Source organism: Marasmius oreades, chromosome 6, assembly GCF_018924745.1.
Source record: "Marasmius oreades isolate 03SP1 chromosome 6, whole genome shotgun sequence".
Taxonomy (NCBI): domain Eukaryota; kingdom Fungi; phylum Basidiomycota; class Agaricomycetes; order Agaricales; family Marasmiaceae; genus Marasmius; species Marasmius oreades.
The window spans coordinates 2,471,891-2,486,031 of record NC_057328.1 but is presented as its reverse complement, the minus strand read 5'-3'; the positions used below and the strand labels follow the sequence as shown (position 1 = coordinate 2,486,031).

At 47.2% G+C, this 14,141-nt stretch overlaps 7 protein-coding genes across 8 annotated transcripts; 3 read left to right on the top strand and 4 right to left on the bottom strand.

Moving 5' to 3' along the window:
* Window positions 1–154: 154 nt before the first annotated feature.
* E1B28_010270 (uncharacterized protein) lies at window positions 155–1,820 on the bottom strand (the record flags this gene model as incomplete). The annotated part of the gene is made up of 6 exons (XM_043155224.1): window positions 155–733; window positions 802–1,014; window positions 1,073–1,301; window positions 1,366–1,478; window positions 1,527–1,567; window positions 1,622–1,820. The coding sequence occupies 6 exons, from the start codon at window positions 1,818–1,820 to the stop codon at window positions 155–157; spliced, it is 1,374 nt and encodes a 457-aa protein (XP_043007689.1).
* A 166-nt stretch (window positions 1,821–1,986) lies between these two features.
* E1B28_010269 (uncharacterized protein) lies at window positions 1,987–3,259 on the bottom strand (the record flags this gene model as incomplete). The annotated part of the gene is made up of 4 exons (XM_043155223.1): window positions 1,987–2,274; window positions 2,337–2,822; window positions 2,872–3,056; window positions 3,115–3,259. The coding sequence occupies 4 exons, from the start codon at window positions 3,257–3,259 to the stop codon at window positions 1,987–1,989; spliced, it is 1,104 nt and encodes a 367-aa protein (XP_043007688.1).
* Window positions 3,260–4,987: 1,728 nt separating this feature from the next.
* E1B28_010268 (uncharacterized protein) lies at window positions 4,988–7,111 on the top strand. Its single transcript, XM_043155222.1, has 7 exons — window positions 4,988–5,470; window positions 5,545–5,655; window positions 5,713–5,776; window positions 5,856–6,219; window positions 6,274–6,669; window positions 6,735–6,788; window positions 6,842–7,111. The coding sequence occupies exons 1-7, from the start codon at window positions 5,189–5,191 to the stop codon at window positions 6,996–6,998; spliced, it is 1,428 nt and encodes a 475-aa protein (XP_043007687.1). The 5' UTR covers window positions 4,988–5,188; the 3' UTR covers window positions 6,999–7,111.
* A 97-nt stretch (window positions 7,112–7,208) lies between these two features.
* E1B28_010267 (uncharacterized protein) lies at window positions 7,209–9,193 on the top strand. Its single transcript, XM_043155221.1, has 6 exons — window positions 7,209–7,635; window positions 7,710–8,033; window positions 8,092–8,307; window positions 8,360–8,416; window positions 8,483–8,655; window positions 8,705–9,193. The coding sequence occupies exons 1-6, from the start codon at window positions 7,291–7,293 to the stop codon at window positions 9,114–9,116; spliced, it is 1,527 nt and encodes a 508-aa protein (XP_043007686.1). The 5' UTR covers window positions 7,209–7,290; the 3' UTR covers window positions 9,117–9,193.
* On the bottom strand, window positions 9,186–10,124 carry E1B28_010266 (uncharacterized protein; the record flags this gene model as incomplete). The annotated part of the gene is made up of 3 exons (XM_043155220.1): window positions 9,186–9,750; window positions 9,807–10,003; window positions 10,059–10,124. The coding sequence occupies 3 exons, from the start codon at window positions 10,122–10,124 to the stop codon at window positions 9,186–9,188; spliced, it is 828 nt and encodes a 275-aa protein (XP_043007685.1).
* Window positions 10,125–10,295: 171 nt separating this feature from the next.
* E1B28_010265 (uncharacterized protein) lies at window positions 10,296–11,525 on the bottom strand (the record flags this gene model as incomplete). The annotated part of the gene is made up of 3 exons (XM_043155219.1): window positions 10,296–10,890; window positions 10,951–11,153; window positions 11,208–11,525. The coding sequence occupies 3 exons, from the start codon at window positions 11,523–11,525 to the stop codon at window positions 10,296–10,298; spliced, it is 1,116 nt and encodes a 371-aa protein (XP_043007684.1).
* A 112-nt stretch (window positions 11,526–11,637) lies between these two features.
* E1B28_010264 (uncharacterized protein) lies at window positions 11,638–14,126 on the top strand. 2 transcript variants are annotated; one of them, XM_043155217.1, is made up of 15 exons: window positions 11,638–11,956; window positions 12,015–12,158; window positions 12,210–12,224; window positions 12,283–12,335; window positions 12,388–12,408; window positions 12,465–12,591; window positions 12,643–12,849; window positions 12,910–12,968; window positions 13,020–13,128; window positions 13,185–13,205; window positions 13,256–13,394; window positions 13,446–13,557; window positions 13,613–13,755; window positions 13,808–13,822; window positions 13,880–14,126. In XM_043155217.1, the coding sequence occupies exons 1-15, from the start codon at window positions 11,731–11,733 to the stop codon at window positions 14,031–14,033; spliced, it is 1,545 nt and encodes a 514-aa protein (XP_043007682.1). In that variant the 5' UTR covers window positions 11,638–11,730; the 3' UTR covers window positions 14,034–14,126. The 2 variants fall into 2 exon arrangements, with proteins under 2 accessions (XP_043007682.1, XP_043007683.1); XM_043155218.1 differs by having other exon boundaries at window positions 12,210–12,335; window positions 13,880–14,083.
* The last annotated feature ends 15 nt before the right edge of the window (window positions 14,127–14,141 follow it).

Here is a 14,141-nt window from a genome sequence, read left to right as displayed (position 1 = left end):
ACATCATCTAATTTCGACTGACGAGGTCCGAAAGGCAACTGAAGAGAGCAGGAATTCATTTACCCGCTTCAAAGTATTCCGAGAAGGGTTAGCTGTTGGGCGATCTGATATAATCCACTCTAATCGCGTATGGATGGTAGATTTATCTTGCAATCTAAAGTTTAATCAACTTCGGGGAGACACTTGACAGTTGGAACGCACCAGCAACTCCTTGCATACTACCACCGTCCAGAACAAGTTCCCCATTAGCATCGAAACTTTTTTGGAGGGCTGCTACTGCGACTCCTACGCTGACATCGTTCCCGGTAGGACATGAGATGCAAACAGAGACTCCTCGAGAAAGCTGCGAATGGATAAATTGAAGGGAGAGAGGGAGTACCACTTGAAGGAAGTGTTTTTGCCCTTTCTTGCCCTCGGGAGAGACTATACGCAGTATCAACCCTTTTTCGTCGACATCTTGGCCGTTTTGCATGTCCGACCACTCGTTTGCGTTGTTAGAAATTAACACGTAAGCTATGAAGTCTTCTCCTGTGTTGTGCATCTGCGGTAGAATGTCATGCAAGGCAGCTAGCTGAATTTTGGCTCCGATTTTGTTGATTTTGCTGGGCGGATTTCTGTCGCGCAGGCCGTCCTCGTGCATTTTTGTCACAGATTCAACTATTTTTTCAATGTCGAACCGGTGCGCTGAGAGAAGGAGGTTATGATGGGCCCAGTATTTCTGCGAAGTAAGGCCCTATTGGAACAAATGACCAGAATGAGCACAATTTAGGTAGAACAGCGGGAACGAAACCCTTGCAGTACCTTCCCCCACAACTCATGATCGTCCCCGGACCCTTGCACGTACACAAAACCTCCAGTCCGTCGATCTAATCCCTCTTCGATGTATCGAGACGCGGATACACATATCACTGGTAAAAAATCAACGCCATTGAGCTGTGGAAAACTAGATGAAGCCGGTGTTATCCAGATTGGGCGGACTGGTTTGCTTAGTTCTGGGAGGGTATAGCTGGATTCCTAGCACATATCGTGAGTAAACTCGATATTGAAAGAGAAGGAGAATACAGTCACTCACGACGAGTGCCCCTGCCCAACCATCCAGCAAGCCTTCAATCTGCATGTGTTCCTGCTTACTGACGGACAGAGGGGGTGTATGAAGGGCTGTATCCCAACTATTCTCCGCACGTAGTTTTGGGTATCGTAAAACCATCGCTCGATTGACCACTGCACACCAGATTGGTACTGTCTTTGAGAGCGCATCTGGAATACGTTTGCCTGCCCGCGTGGAATCCACTAATACAATCCTAGAAAGAAGAAGAGAGGTAAAGAAAGGTGGAGATGACACCGATGGACTAACGACGAACGCACCCTCTCGCCTCTGATATGACTGGTAAAATATGTAAATTGGGCCTCCGCAGGTTGAAGTCCCAGTTTGACGTATGCCCATCGGTCGACTTGAAATAGGCAGGATACGGAGCTGACTACCCAAACTTGAGACACAGGCAGCCTATCTTTAAATTTATCCTCACGATAGCAGGATCACAATACCAAGCTCCGCAGCGTAAGTTTGCTATCGAGCAGATAAATCAATACAATGGTCTACTGACAACATAAAAGCACCTACGAATAAGAGGAATCGTTGGATACGCTGCGTGTACTTGTTTTACGAACTGGACATCTTCCTGAATCGAATGCAGCCGATTGTACAAGTCAAAGGATTCTTTTCTCAGGTGAGAAAAGGCATCTATCTGAAGATTGAGATTGGTAAGATTAAAATCGTCCTGAGCAGTCGATGACTGTTTATGGTGAACGTGTGAGCTCATGAAGTCGCCAATTGCATCTATGGGCGTCGCAACAACAATAATATAGGAAAAGAATGGCGAGAAACATGACCAGGAGAAAAGAAAATATAACGAATCCTCGAGAGTATGGTAATAATCACGGAAACAAAGCTGTCCATCATGTTCTAACACGACCAAAAACGAACGCTTAATATCCTCCCGCAGGCGGGTATCCTCCTCTTCCTCCAGAAGCCTTACGGTCGTACAGCTGAGTCCCACTAATTCCCCCAACTAGGGATGCTGTCTTTCCTCCTCCACCATATTGGAACTGGGCATTAGGAGGTGCGTAATGATATGAACTTCCGACATCCTCCTCCGAATAGTCACCAGCGGCCGCGGAAGCGGCAGAAGAGCCCTGATATCCACCAGCGAGCAGTGGGTCCTTGACTTCCCAAACGGTAGCTTTTGAACCGACAGAGAACTCAAGGTCTTCCCGCTGTGGGAACGTCATGTCAGTAATTGAACGAGTGATGAACAAATATGAACATTGTTACGCACCGTGATACTGTCCCAGTATTTGTAAACCATCATGACACTCAGGAGTATGCACAGTTCGGAGAAGAACAAGCCATCGATATAGTGTTGGATGGCATCGCATATGGTCGTGCTGAAAGCAAATAGAAGGATCATTGCCACGACCCAGAACGCTGTCCCGAATATAATATCACCAATTGGCCACCTATCTTCCAACGTCCGGAAAACGAGAATGAGCTGCGAAACGATATAGATCGCAACACAAACGATCGGCCAAAGAAGGTATATGATCCACAGAACTATCGGCTTTTTGTAGGAGAAACCGGCGATACCCTTGAAGACAGCAATGGCGAAAAAGAAACCAACGCCGAATAAGACAAGGCAGGAGATACGGAGGAACCATAGCGAGAGTGGGGTTCCATCCTCTGCAAACTGGAATCCCACAAAAGCATTGACCAGTATACACGCATACGCCGAAGCGAGTAGGCCTGTGTAAATCGCCGCGAACCACTGAAATACTTGATTAGATCACCTAGCCATCCACACTTGGCGTACGCACCGGATAGCTTTCGTGCGCAGTGGGTATAATTCCAGAGTCCAAAAAGATGGCCAGCAGTTGAATAACCGCGTATATCCAAAAGAACAAAACAATCTCTTTTCGTCCAACGGCGGTGTATTTGCTTCGTATATGATAGATCATAATAGCAGTCATTATAATCGCAACGATATGAATAAAGCAGGTGGCTAGGTTTCGGCGTCAGCTACGATTGAAATGAAAAGAAGGTCCTCAGAAAAGGCGTACAGGGTTGGAAGATCAAAGTCCCGCCAACATCGACATTTCTGCTGTAGCAAGAAGGCTCAATGCCCTGCTCAGTGCCCACAAGCGGACATATGACAAGCGCTGCTGTTTCGCAAATCGAGTCGAACGATCCAAACTGGATTCCCATGTCCCCTCCTACGGTTTATTTGCGATTAATGATGATTGAATTTATGGAGAGAGAGACAGGAAAAAGAGGGTACGGCAACCGTCGACGTCGTCGGAGTGGAGAGAAACACTATTTGGCCGTATTGTGCTGTATGACACACTGTTACGGTCACGGACTACACACAAAATCTTGAATTAATACCTACCACTTCGCCAGTAGTCCTCTATAACGAGCTTAACGATGTAACTTACAACAGAGCTTACGAAAATCATCCACTCGCATCCCCCTATTCGCAGTGTTTTCGCAATGCTTTATAGACCATACTCGTTTCACGAGTCCCTATTTTCAACACTACCTTCCCAACAGAGGAATGACGCCAACCCATTGGCGTTTCTGCGTGCGTTTCTATGGCATAGTCTTGATCGAGGAACAGGCGATTTTCAGGTGAGCTCTGATATGTATCATTACAGTTAAAATATTTCAAGTTTCTCATTTCAGAAACCTATTCGCGTACCCACGAATGAGTGTAGTATTATCCTACGAGCATCGAGCATTCGATATTCATTCCGTGGCCATCTTCTTCGCGGCAGTCCACAACGTTGAAGACGGGCCTCTGCGCTTCGTCTGCGATTCAGATTCACTGGGGTTTGTCACGTCTATGAACCCACCGGCGTTGTTCAGTTCTTGAACGATGAACCATCCCTTACGAATACCAACCTCCGTCACCCGAGGCGCCGGATAAGAACGCCGGCATTCGGATTACTTCAAGAACGCGTGAAGAACGCAAATAGGATTGTTGTCATTCGTATGTAACCTTTGCTCTCTTCCAAGTGATCGCTCTGGTTTACCTAGTCGATGACAGGATTTTACTGACAAAAGAGCTACCCACCGGCGAAAGGCAAACATGTTACTCTTGACCACCCTGTGAACACTTACTCAACCGATTCAATGCGGCGCTTCACAGTGCCGTAACGGAAACGTGTAAAGAGTTGGGAATCGACGGGATTCTGAATAATAGGATCTTTGCCCCTCCGGGAGGTTTTTACGACGTCAAAGCAGAGTTCGAGATTCATCTTACTGGTGGTGGTTCCACCAAGACGGACTTTGTGATAGGGAATCGAAGCATACCACATACTTCTTGTTTGCTAATCCTATGTCGCCAGTTCAAACTGACATATGATATGATAGCTTGCTTGCGGTCGGCGACGTTGCTGATATCCCGTGGACAGAAGACAGCGCGACCGGGTTATGTTCAAGGTGGGGTCGCGGCAAAAATCTCGATAGGTCAACTAAATAAAGCACCTCGAGGTGGCGACAAACGGAACTGCAAAGACGCAAGAAGGTGGAGGACGAAATTTACGAACCTGGTGTACGCGGGATAAAATATGTCCTTGAGCCTTGTCAGTCTCGCTAGTACTCTAATTCCTGAAGAATTGCTCTTAGAAGGGAAGGAATTCCCAAGGTTTTACTACATAGATGACTTATGCGAGGCAGTGGAAGACGCATGCCGATATCATCCTGTAACTAGACACGGTGTCTAACACGATGGCAGGCATGTGCAGATAATGCTTGCCATCGTCAGGTTGGGAACTGATTCAGGTCTAGGTGCATGCACCGTTTCGGACGCTGACGAGTGCTCTTCCCTCTTCTGTACACTCTGGACTGGCTACTCTCGTTACCGCGCTGCTGTGAATTGTATTTATGCTGAGCGCTCGGTGGAAATTCGGTGAAACTAACATCCACCTTAGTCACCTGGACAAAACCCATGACTTCTCTCCGACCACGAACGATTGGTATATCTGTATTGCTTCTTCTGTGTTATGAAAAGATCAAGTGAGCAGTTTATGGCAGAATAATCATCAATTGAATGCCATGTGCTGCTCAGTTCTGGTATAAAGGGCTTTGCATCTACCATGAAATCAACGTATCAAATACCCGAAGTGAACCATCATGCTGAACATCGCTCGGGGTCGCGGAAGTCTCTGTTACCTTCGGACTGGCAGATTACTACAGCAACGTTTCGCGACGATGGAAAGCATCAATATGGCACAGAAGAAAGAAGGGGATATATCCTCCGTCTTTTCGTCGCTAGGAAGGACTGAAGAGGTGTTTCCTGAACGATTTGCTCAGCTCAAGAAGGATCTTTGGAACGACAAACTTGCTCAGTCGTGGACAGAGATCGTAACAGAACTCGAAGTCAAGGCTGAAGAGATCGCTTCTCAGGGATCCGAGGTCAGTAGCGACGTTCTGCTCTTAGGTATATTGGATCGAATCTAATACCAGACCTGGGATATTTTGGACGTTAGTCTATTCCTCGTGTTAGTTATAAAGATCTCCGCAAAGGTCTTACCAAAGAGCAGGTCACTCGAATCAAGGAGGCAGGTATTGTTATTGTCACTGGTGCCGTGCCGAAGGAAGTGCGTGAACAAGTCAAGAAATGGATATTGAATTCTTACGCCAGGTTGTCCATCTAGGAAGCCTTGTCATGGAAGAAATCCATACAAGAGTATGCTCAAGCCAACAAGCCTCTTGTTCGGGGTGCGTTATTTATCTCCATTATCCCAATAACCCGACGTTCGACTCACAAGTCTGCTCCTTTCTGAAATTGTTGCTCAAGGCTTCCCGGCGAACAATGTCCAAGTCTTTGAATTTTACAATACTGTAGCCCAAACGGAGGCACGCACGCATCCTGCTGTCCTTGACACCCAACGTTGCCTTCTTTCCCTCTGGCATAGTTCTTCACCCTCAGCAGAAGTCAACTTGGACATCCCCATCTCCTACTTTGACCGTCTGCGAATCCGACAACCCGGTGATAAGATGTTCACACTGGGCCCACACGTCGACGCAGGGTCAATTGAACGCTGGGAGGATACCACTTACCGGTTAACTTTCAGAAAGATTCTCCAGGGGAAGTGGAGAAAGCATGATCCCTATGATGTGTGGCCAAGGCTGAATGCTAAACAGGATCTGTATCATGCACCGTAAGTTCTTTTTTAAGAGCGTTTAGATTCTATTTTAATTCACCGGTTTTTCAGGAGCCAATGTTCAATTTTTCGTCCCTGGCAAGGCTGGCTTTCCCTCTCTAGCACTGGTCCCACCCAAGGTACTCTCCAATTCTTCCCGGCCCTCAAACTCTCTACGGCGTACATGATCTTGCGGCCCTTCTTCAAACCTACACCTGGGGGAGTCTGGGAAGTCAACCTCGATCAAACAAATTTCCCTGGTAGTGGTTTGGGAACAGCTCAAGAATTTAATACCAAGACACATCCCCACATGAAACTGGATAAAACGGTGGTTTCGCTGCCGAAGGTTGAACCTGGGGATCTAGTCTATTGGCACTGTGATGGTGTTCATGCGGTTGAGGCTGAGAATACTGGAGCGGGTGATTCGAGTGTGATGTATATCCCCGCTGCACCGTTGACGACGTACAAGTGAGTGTGTTGAGTGCTTCGCATGTCCGAACATCTTAGACCCAATACTTTCCTCTCACCTTTAGCGCTCATTATCTCCGGAACCAGAGAAATAACTTTATTTCTGGGATACCTCCTCCGTACGTCTTTTTACTGTCTCATATGTGGTCAACGTGTAGATGTCCCAATGCAGAGACTTCCCTGGAGGCGAAGGTGAATCGAAGTTCGTCGGTCGGGGGACCGTAAACGATATTAAGACGAAACTAGGCCGCCAGGCTTATGGGCTCGAGCCTTTTGCGGTTACGTCTCCGTTTATGGAGAAGGCAAATACTATTCTGATGGCGGCTTGAAGACGATGGGACCGGAGAGTCGATCTGTAATCCCTTGTTGTGTCTCTTCTTTTTGCTGTCCACAGTCTGTCTACTTTTTTGTATTGCATCACTGTATCAACCACGAGATTGAGCACGTTAAGGCTCGAGGCAGCCTTGAACTTGACCGACGGGTAAAAACCGTTCAGACCATGCGATGCGGATCCCGCAGTGCGCAGTTGATTCCCGAGTCAGCGGTCTCACATGTGTCATAACCTTCAAACAGAAAATAAAAACAAGGTCCTGGTCTAACGCTGGTTGACCTGCTCCATTTATGATTCTTTCAGACGATACTCCAACTTCCCCTCTGAAGAGTCCGGGACAAGCTCTCGATGCCAGCGACGGTCAGCAACCTCCTTCCTACGGCGCAGCTGTCAACCAACCAGGACGATCGACACCTTATCCTGCTTCTGCGCAGCCTTATGATTCTGCAGGATACTCATATCAGCATGTTGTCCAACCTCCGCTCCATTACCCTGAACTAGTCCCTCCCCAACGAGAAAGCGCAGCAAAGCGGTTTTGGAAAGCTTTTCTTGTAGCAATACTCATATGGGCCCTAGTGACGATGCTATTTGGAAGCATATTCGATATCTCGGTGCGGAAACACGGGCATGAATGGGTGAGTCATCGTCTAGGGTGTGCATTCGAAACGCTCTGATGGTGAATGCAATACTTACCCAGATGGCTTTACAGCTCGACGATGCTCAAGATGACCTCCCTGCAGGTGTTTCTGTAGATCGTTGTGTCGGAGTACAGGTGCAGAAAAACTCTATCTATCCGTCTCCAGATACTGCGTATGCTGCCTTCGAGTTTCCCGTTTCGTCCGAAGCATTGTTGGTGGTGGCAAGAGGTTCATTATCGAATGGACGCTTTCGCGTTACTGGTGGTGCTGGTTCCAGATCTAGTACCCTGGCAAAACTCGAGGTCTCCGTCAGGTTCTACCGTATGGACGTTTTGTCAAAAGCAAAGATATGTACGATTCAACGAAAGGACGGTGAGGTCGGCGTAGCTATCTTGGTGCGTTTCATTTCACACGTCCTAGCTCGAGAAACTAATCTTACGCTTTTTCATCTAGACACCCAGGTGGTCGCCTGATTGGGGTCACGAATCAAAGCTTTACTTTGATATCAAATTATCGTTCCCCGGATCTTCCGGTTCTGCTCGTGGTTTGAATGTCAAGAGGCTTGAAACCGATTTGCCCAATTTCAGTCATGACATCGACCATTCACTCGAAAATGTGTACTTTGAAGATATTGTCCTGAAAGGAAACAATGGATACATTCTTGCGGAGGTGTGTTCCTTACTTTCTCATCCCCGAGTAAAGTTTTACCCGTTAACTACAGTCACTTGCTGCCCGAAACGCGAAGATAATTACCGGCAACGCCCCAATAACCTTAATGGTAGTCTCCCTGTGCAAAACGTCCCATGGCGCTCTCACGAATTTTGTCTTTTTCTTCTTCTTTCAGACCATCGCTGCCGAGAACATTGACGTTGAAACTTCGAACGGTGCTATTAACGGCCACTACATTGCAAACGGTTCTCTGAAGCTCGAAACGAGCAACTCTCCAATCAAGGTTGATGTCGACCTGAGTGCTCCCATACGCAAGATCGGTGAACTATATCTAAGAACGTCCAACAGGTAAGTAAACTCACCAGCTCGCGAACCTTCGATTCTTACCTCCCATTAGTCACATCACGGCAGATGTCAACTTCCATTCGTTTGACAAGGATACAGGTAAAGATAGCGATTTCACGCTCGATGCTAAAAGCTCGAACGGCGGAATGAGTCTCAACGTCAAAGACATGCCTCTGGACTCGAGACTCAGTATGAACGCCAAAACTTCAAATGGCGTAGTGAACGTCTGGCTTCCCCCGATGTATGAGGGCTCATTCGATCTCCGGACATCTTTCCCGATGTCACCGACCGTGTATGTGGAGGAAAAGGATGATCCTTGGCGTAAGGGAAGGTCAAGGAAGATGGAACGGTGGTCTAATACAAATAGAGAATCGACGGGTGATGTGTACTGGGGAGAAAAAAAGGATGGAAAGTCGAGTTTGACAGTTAGGACGTCGAATGCCCCTGTGACATTATACTTGTAGTATAATGGGAGGGATCTATGGTTATGCTATCGGTATCCTTGCTTGTAATAATGTACACTTGTATAAATATCACGGCGTCTTCTTTACATGGATCGGGGGCTCGATCTTTGAGAGCTCCTGTCCAAAATACTGCTCGACAAGAGAAAGATCGCAACGCTCTTTCGTACCATAGCGATGAGTACTGGGACATTCCAGGATCCTCGCACACCGCGAACATCGTTTCAAGACCTCTTCCCGAAGAAAAAAGAAATTCATCGCAATCTGGAATCCCAGACTTTCAATCTCCTTAGCAGTTGGAAGACTGGGTGCATCAGCCAACTCTCTCAGCCCCTCTAACACCCATTGTCTAACGCGATATCTACGTCCGTTATCAATCTTCTGCATCGGAGTCCATTTCTGCAAGCCGGACACACGACCGATGGCCAGCTCTCGTAGTTCCGCGAAACCAGGGAGGTTCCAGCAAAACTCGAGGATTCCGATCCATTCATCATAACTTGAAGTATCTCTTCGGCCCGCTGTGATCGAATTGATCGCTACAGTTCGTATATCTTCGAACTCCCAGGCAGTAGCAAGCTTGAGAGTTGACACCCAGTCTCGTAGGGTATAGTTTGTCGGAACCGGGAGGTTGAACGTACTGGAATCAGAAGTATGCATCAATAGTCCAAAGACTTGAAAATACACTTTACGCACAATGACATGACGATCTGCACAAGGAGTGCGAAATCCTCTGCCTTTGTACCATGAGGTAACGGGGAAAGCTTGATAGGATTCGCGTCTGATGATCCTTCTCCGATCGCATTTCCTGCAGATATCTTGGATGCTGCTCCAAAAGCTTCTGAATTTTCGTGGAAATAGCGTGATGGTACTTTAAAGATGGTGTTGTCAACCTGATTGGGATCCCTTATCGAGCTCGAAGCAAAAAGAAGACGGTGGGTTGCCAACCTGGAAAACGGCATTGTCAACATAGAAACTAACATGCGGTACTGGATTTTTCTGGACGTTCAACATCGATGAAAGAAGTCGAGTTTGATGAGGGTCGACACTGTCACAAAGTCACAAACCTCGAGCCCTGAGATTATGTACATGGTGAAATTCAGGTCAAGAAATAACTGAAACGCGCCGCATCGCGTCAGACGTTCCAGATACACATATAAATGCAAGAAACTAACAGACCTAATGCTACCGTTTCAGCGATACACCTGTACTGATACCACCAGCTATTTTGTTGACGAGCTCCATCTTCGAAAACTCTTCTTTGAAATGCTTCTCGACGAGTCGACCAATGTCTACCCGATCGGTTTCTTTCACATCGGAAACTTCGAGTGCTGTGACTGGCCCCTTAACCAATTTCGACGTTGATTTCAATACCTCGTCTCGCAAGTAGAGGAATCGCATCAGGGTATCTTGGTCCAGAACCCGAAGGTCTTGCTGAGGAGGCAGACTTGGTTCGGTTGCTAGGCCGCGTAGCCCTTCAAGCATCCAATGCTTGATGTGGTGCTTGCGTCCGAGCGTGATTTTATCTATCGGGGTTGGAATATATAGCTCCTCTATCCGGGCAATAGCCAGGCTACGAAGATCTGCAAATAAAGGATTGTTGCAGCAGAAATCGAGTGCGGAGGACCATTGCGGTAATTTCACTAGCGGGAGCGGGAGGTCCTTTATATGTTTCATTGCAAGTGTTGCGATCTCAGATAATTCCCAAGCCCTCGACAATTTGAGGACGTGGAACCACTGTTCAAAAGAGTAGTCCTTCGGCGTTGGAAAGCCCAATGACCTTGAGAACGAGTCAGAAATCAGAGGGGGGGAGAGAGGTCACAAACGATGATACACGCACAGAGCCAAGATAACTCTAACTAGATATTCAAACTTGTCTGCCTTCAATAAATAAGGTAATGGCCAAAGCCTTAGCGGGTTGTCATCTGAGGACCCTTCTCCACGATTAAGTCCAGCGAATAGTTTCGACTCCGAGAGTAAGGGGGCTTTAGGTTTGTGCTCAAGAAGATAACGGGAAGGAATTTTATATAGTGTGCTATCAACCTGAATAAATTACTTTTAGCGGAGGCATGATACAGAGATTTATCCCTTTCTCACCAAGAGAACGACGAAGTCGAGATAATATTTACTATGGCGAGTCGCCTTGACAGGAAAGTTGAAATGGCCTGCAGACTTTGGGGCGAAGTCAAAAGTCAAACTCGAGGACAAACTATCTTTTGGAGTGGTACTAGTGGCAGCAGACGGGGCCATTGGTGGAGGTGGAGCGAAGTCAAAACAGCCAGAGGAGAAATTTTTTTTTGGAGTGGCACTAGTGACAGCAGAAGGTGACATTGGTGGAGGTGGAGCGAAGCGAAAACTGCCAGTGGAGGAGGACATTTCTTTTGGAGTGGCACTAGTGGCAGCAGGAGGGGACATTGGTAAAATGAGAGCGCGAATGAATCGCGTCGCGACACCTGTGTTGGAAAACACGTGATCAAACGCCGGTGCTTTGTAGTCGGAGCCGACGGCGGGCAGCGTGCCCGAGACTGTTGGTCAATACAGCAGCGATGAACTGACTTTTATTTACGCTACATCTACTTCAAAACTGAAGCAACACAAAACACTGTCTATCACGGACTCCATGCTAGGGACTTACAAACTGGGGCGTGTCCCCATTATACCCCGGCATTCCTCCGGATTGATCCCAAGATTACTAAACTCGAATCGACATCCATCGTCACGGTGTCGGCGACTACTAGGACGTTTCCCAAACCGATTTCTGACATTTCAAGACGCGTATCCTCCAACCGTTACCCTGCAGCGGAACTCGTTCTCAATGGCTCAACCAGAGATATACTACAACAAAGGTACAAGGCCTCGTAGTCTTGAAAACTGAAATTCTCACAGGGCTTGACACGGTGATAGAGGGAATAAAGGTAGTCGAAAGGTTCTTCGAAGTGCCCTTGGACCATAGCAATCCATCCGGAGACAAGATACGCGTCTTTGCGAGGAATCTGATACCACGGTCGAAAGCAAAGACGAAGGAGGATGAAGATAAGTTGCCGTACGGTATCGAAAACTCCACTTCCAAAACGAAGTAAATTATTGACGCAATCTTAGTTGTCTACCTACAGGGTATGACACACCTTTCCCGATGAAATCATGAGAAGTTGGACTGAGCATGCACTCGAAGGCGGACCGGGTTTTGAAGTACCGCTCATGAGTAGCTCTGGGTTTTCTGGAGAGGTGGGTTTCTCTCAGGCTCAAGATCCGACCTATTTACCCCTGCATTTTGAAGATTCATGATCGTGGCTATCAAGTTCGTTTCGCAACGTCATTTACTTAGTCCACGCCCTTCTGATTTCACTCAACAAGACCCTTTGGCTGGATCAACGAGGGACCGGACTGAGCACGCCTTTCTCTATCGAAACCCTTCCGTCGCACATCAAAACCGATCAGCAGATAGCGGACTACCTGAAGTTCTTCCGAGCGGATAGTATAGGTTTGCTTACATTTCATTGAATGATCGTAACCTCGCTCACCAGTCTGTTAGTCAAAGACTGCGAAGTAATTAGGAAGTCCCTCTTAGGTCATCGACCGAAGGAAGAACAGAAATGGTCGTTGTTCGGACAAAGCTTTGGCGGGTTCTGCGCTATAACATATTTGTCTTTCTCCCCGGAAGGCTTGAAAGAGGTTTTCCTGACTGGTGGACTGGCTCCCTTGATCGATCACCCCGATCCTAATTACGAGGCTACAGTTCGTAAGTGCCTTCGACTAACCTTGACCACTGTAACTTCCGGCTAATATACAAGGGACCCAGAGAAAGTAATAGTTCGGAACAATAGATATTTTGAGAAGTATCCCCGGGATATTCAGCGCGTCGGTCTTCATCGTTTCCCTGCAGCTCCCTTTAACTAAACTTGGACCAAGATCCGCGATATCGTTTCCTATTTGTCATCTAACAATGTAGAGTTACCCGATGGTGGTCGTCTAACCGTCAGACGATGGCAGCAATTGGGGATTGACTTTGGCATGGCAGGTAAGTAGCGGGCATACATGCCTTGCTTGCGACTCCGCCGACCCGTTATCTCTTAGGTGGTATTGATCGAGTGCATCGTAAGTGTCACCTCGTTATATGAGGATGGATTAGATGATATTGTGTGCAGAGATTGTCCTACGTAGCGCCAACGACCTCGATCTATTCAACAGATTCTCGTACAAACTTCTTCAGACTATCCAGAACAGTTCATCTTTCGATGGAAACCCAATCTACGCTATCCTGCATGAGCCAATTTATTGTCAAGGGTGAGCAAAGCTCCTCTACGAATCGTATATGGTGTACTTACCCTCTTTTAGGAAAGCCCCGAATTGGTCAGCCAACCGTGTCGTTGGGAAGCATTCACAGTTTTCCTGGAACCTTGTGAAATCTCTTGGGAGTGATATCCCGCTGTGGTTTACGGGCGAAATGGTGAGCTCCTTTTGAACATCACTTGATAGACCAAGGTGTTTACATTCTCGTTCAGGTTTTCCCGGAAGTCTTTGACGACTTCACCAATCTTCGACCTCTCAAGGGCGCTGCTGAAATCTTAGCTAAAGACAGCTCGTGGGGGCCACTATACGACCTGAACCAATTGGCGAAGAATACGGTTCCAGTTACTAGTGCGACGTGAGTATCCAAGTCTTCACTTTATGATGATTTTCTGAAGGAAAGATTGCAGGTACTATGATGATATGTGGGTTCTCATTTGGTTTTGTTCGTGTGCTTTGTTGTCTCATGGTTTCCTCTGTAGGTATGTTCCGTTCGAACTTGCACAGAAAACTGCGGCCATTATCAAGAATACGGAACAGTATATCACGAACCAGCTCCAACACGGTGGCCTTCGCGAGGACCCCAAGGATCTAATGAGAAGGTTGTTCCAGATATCTAAGCGGGAATTCGATTAGTGTTGTACGAATACGTGGGTAATCCCAGGTGATTTAAAACAAGTTCAAAGCAACTCAACTACGGATGCGAAAGAAGATGATCACTGATAAAACTCAGAATGTGACTAC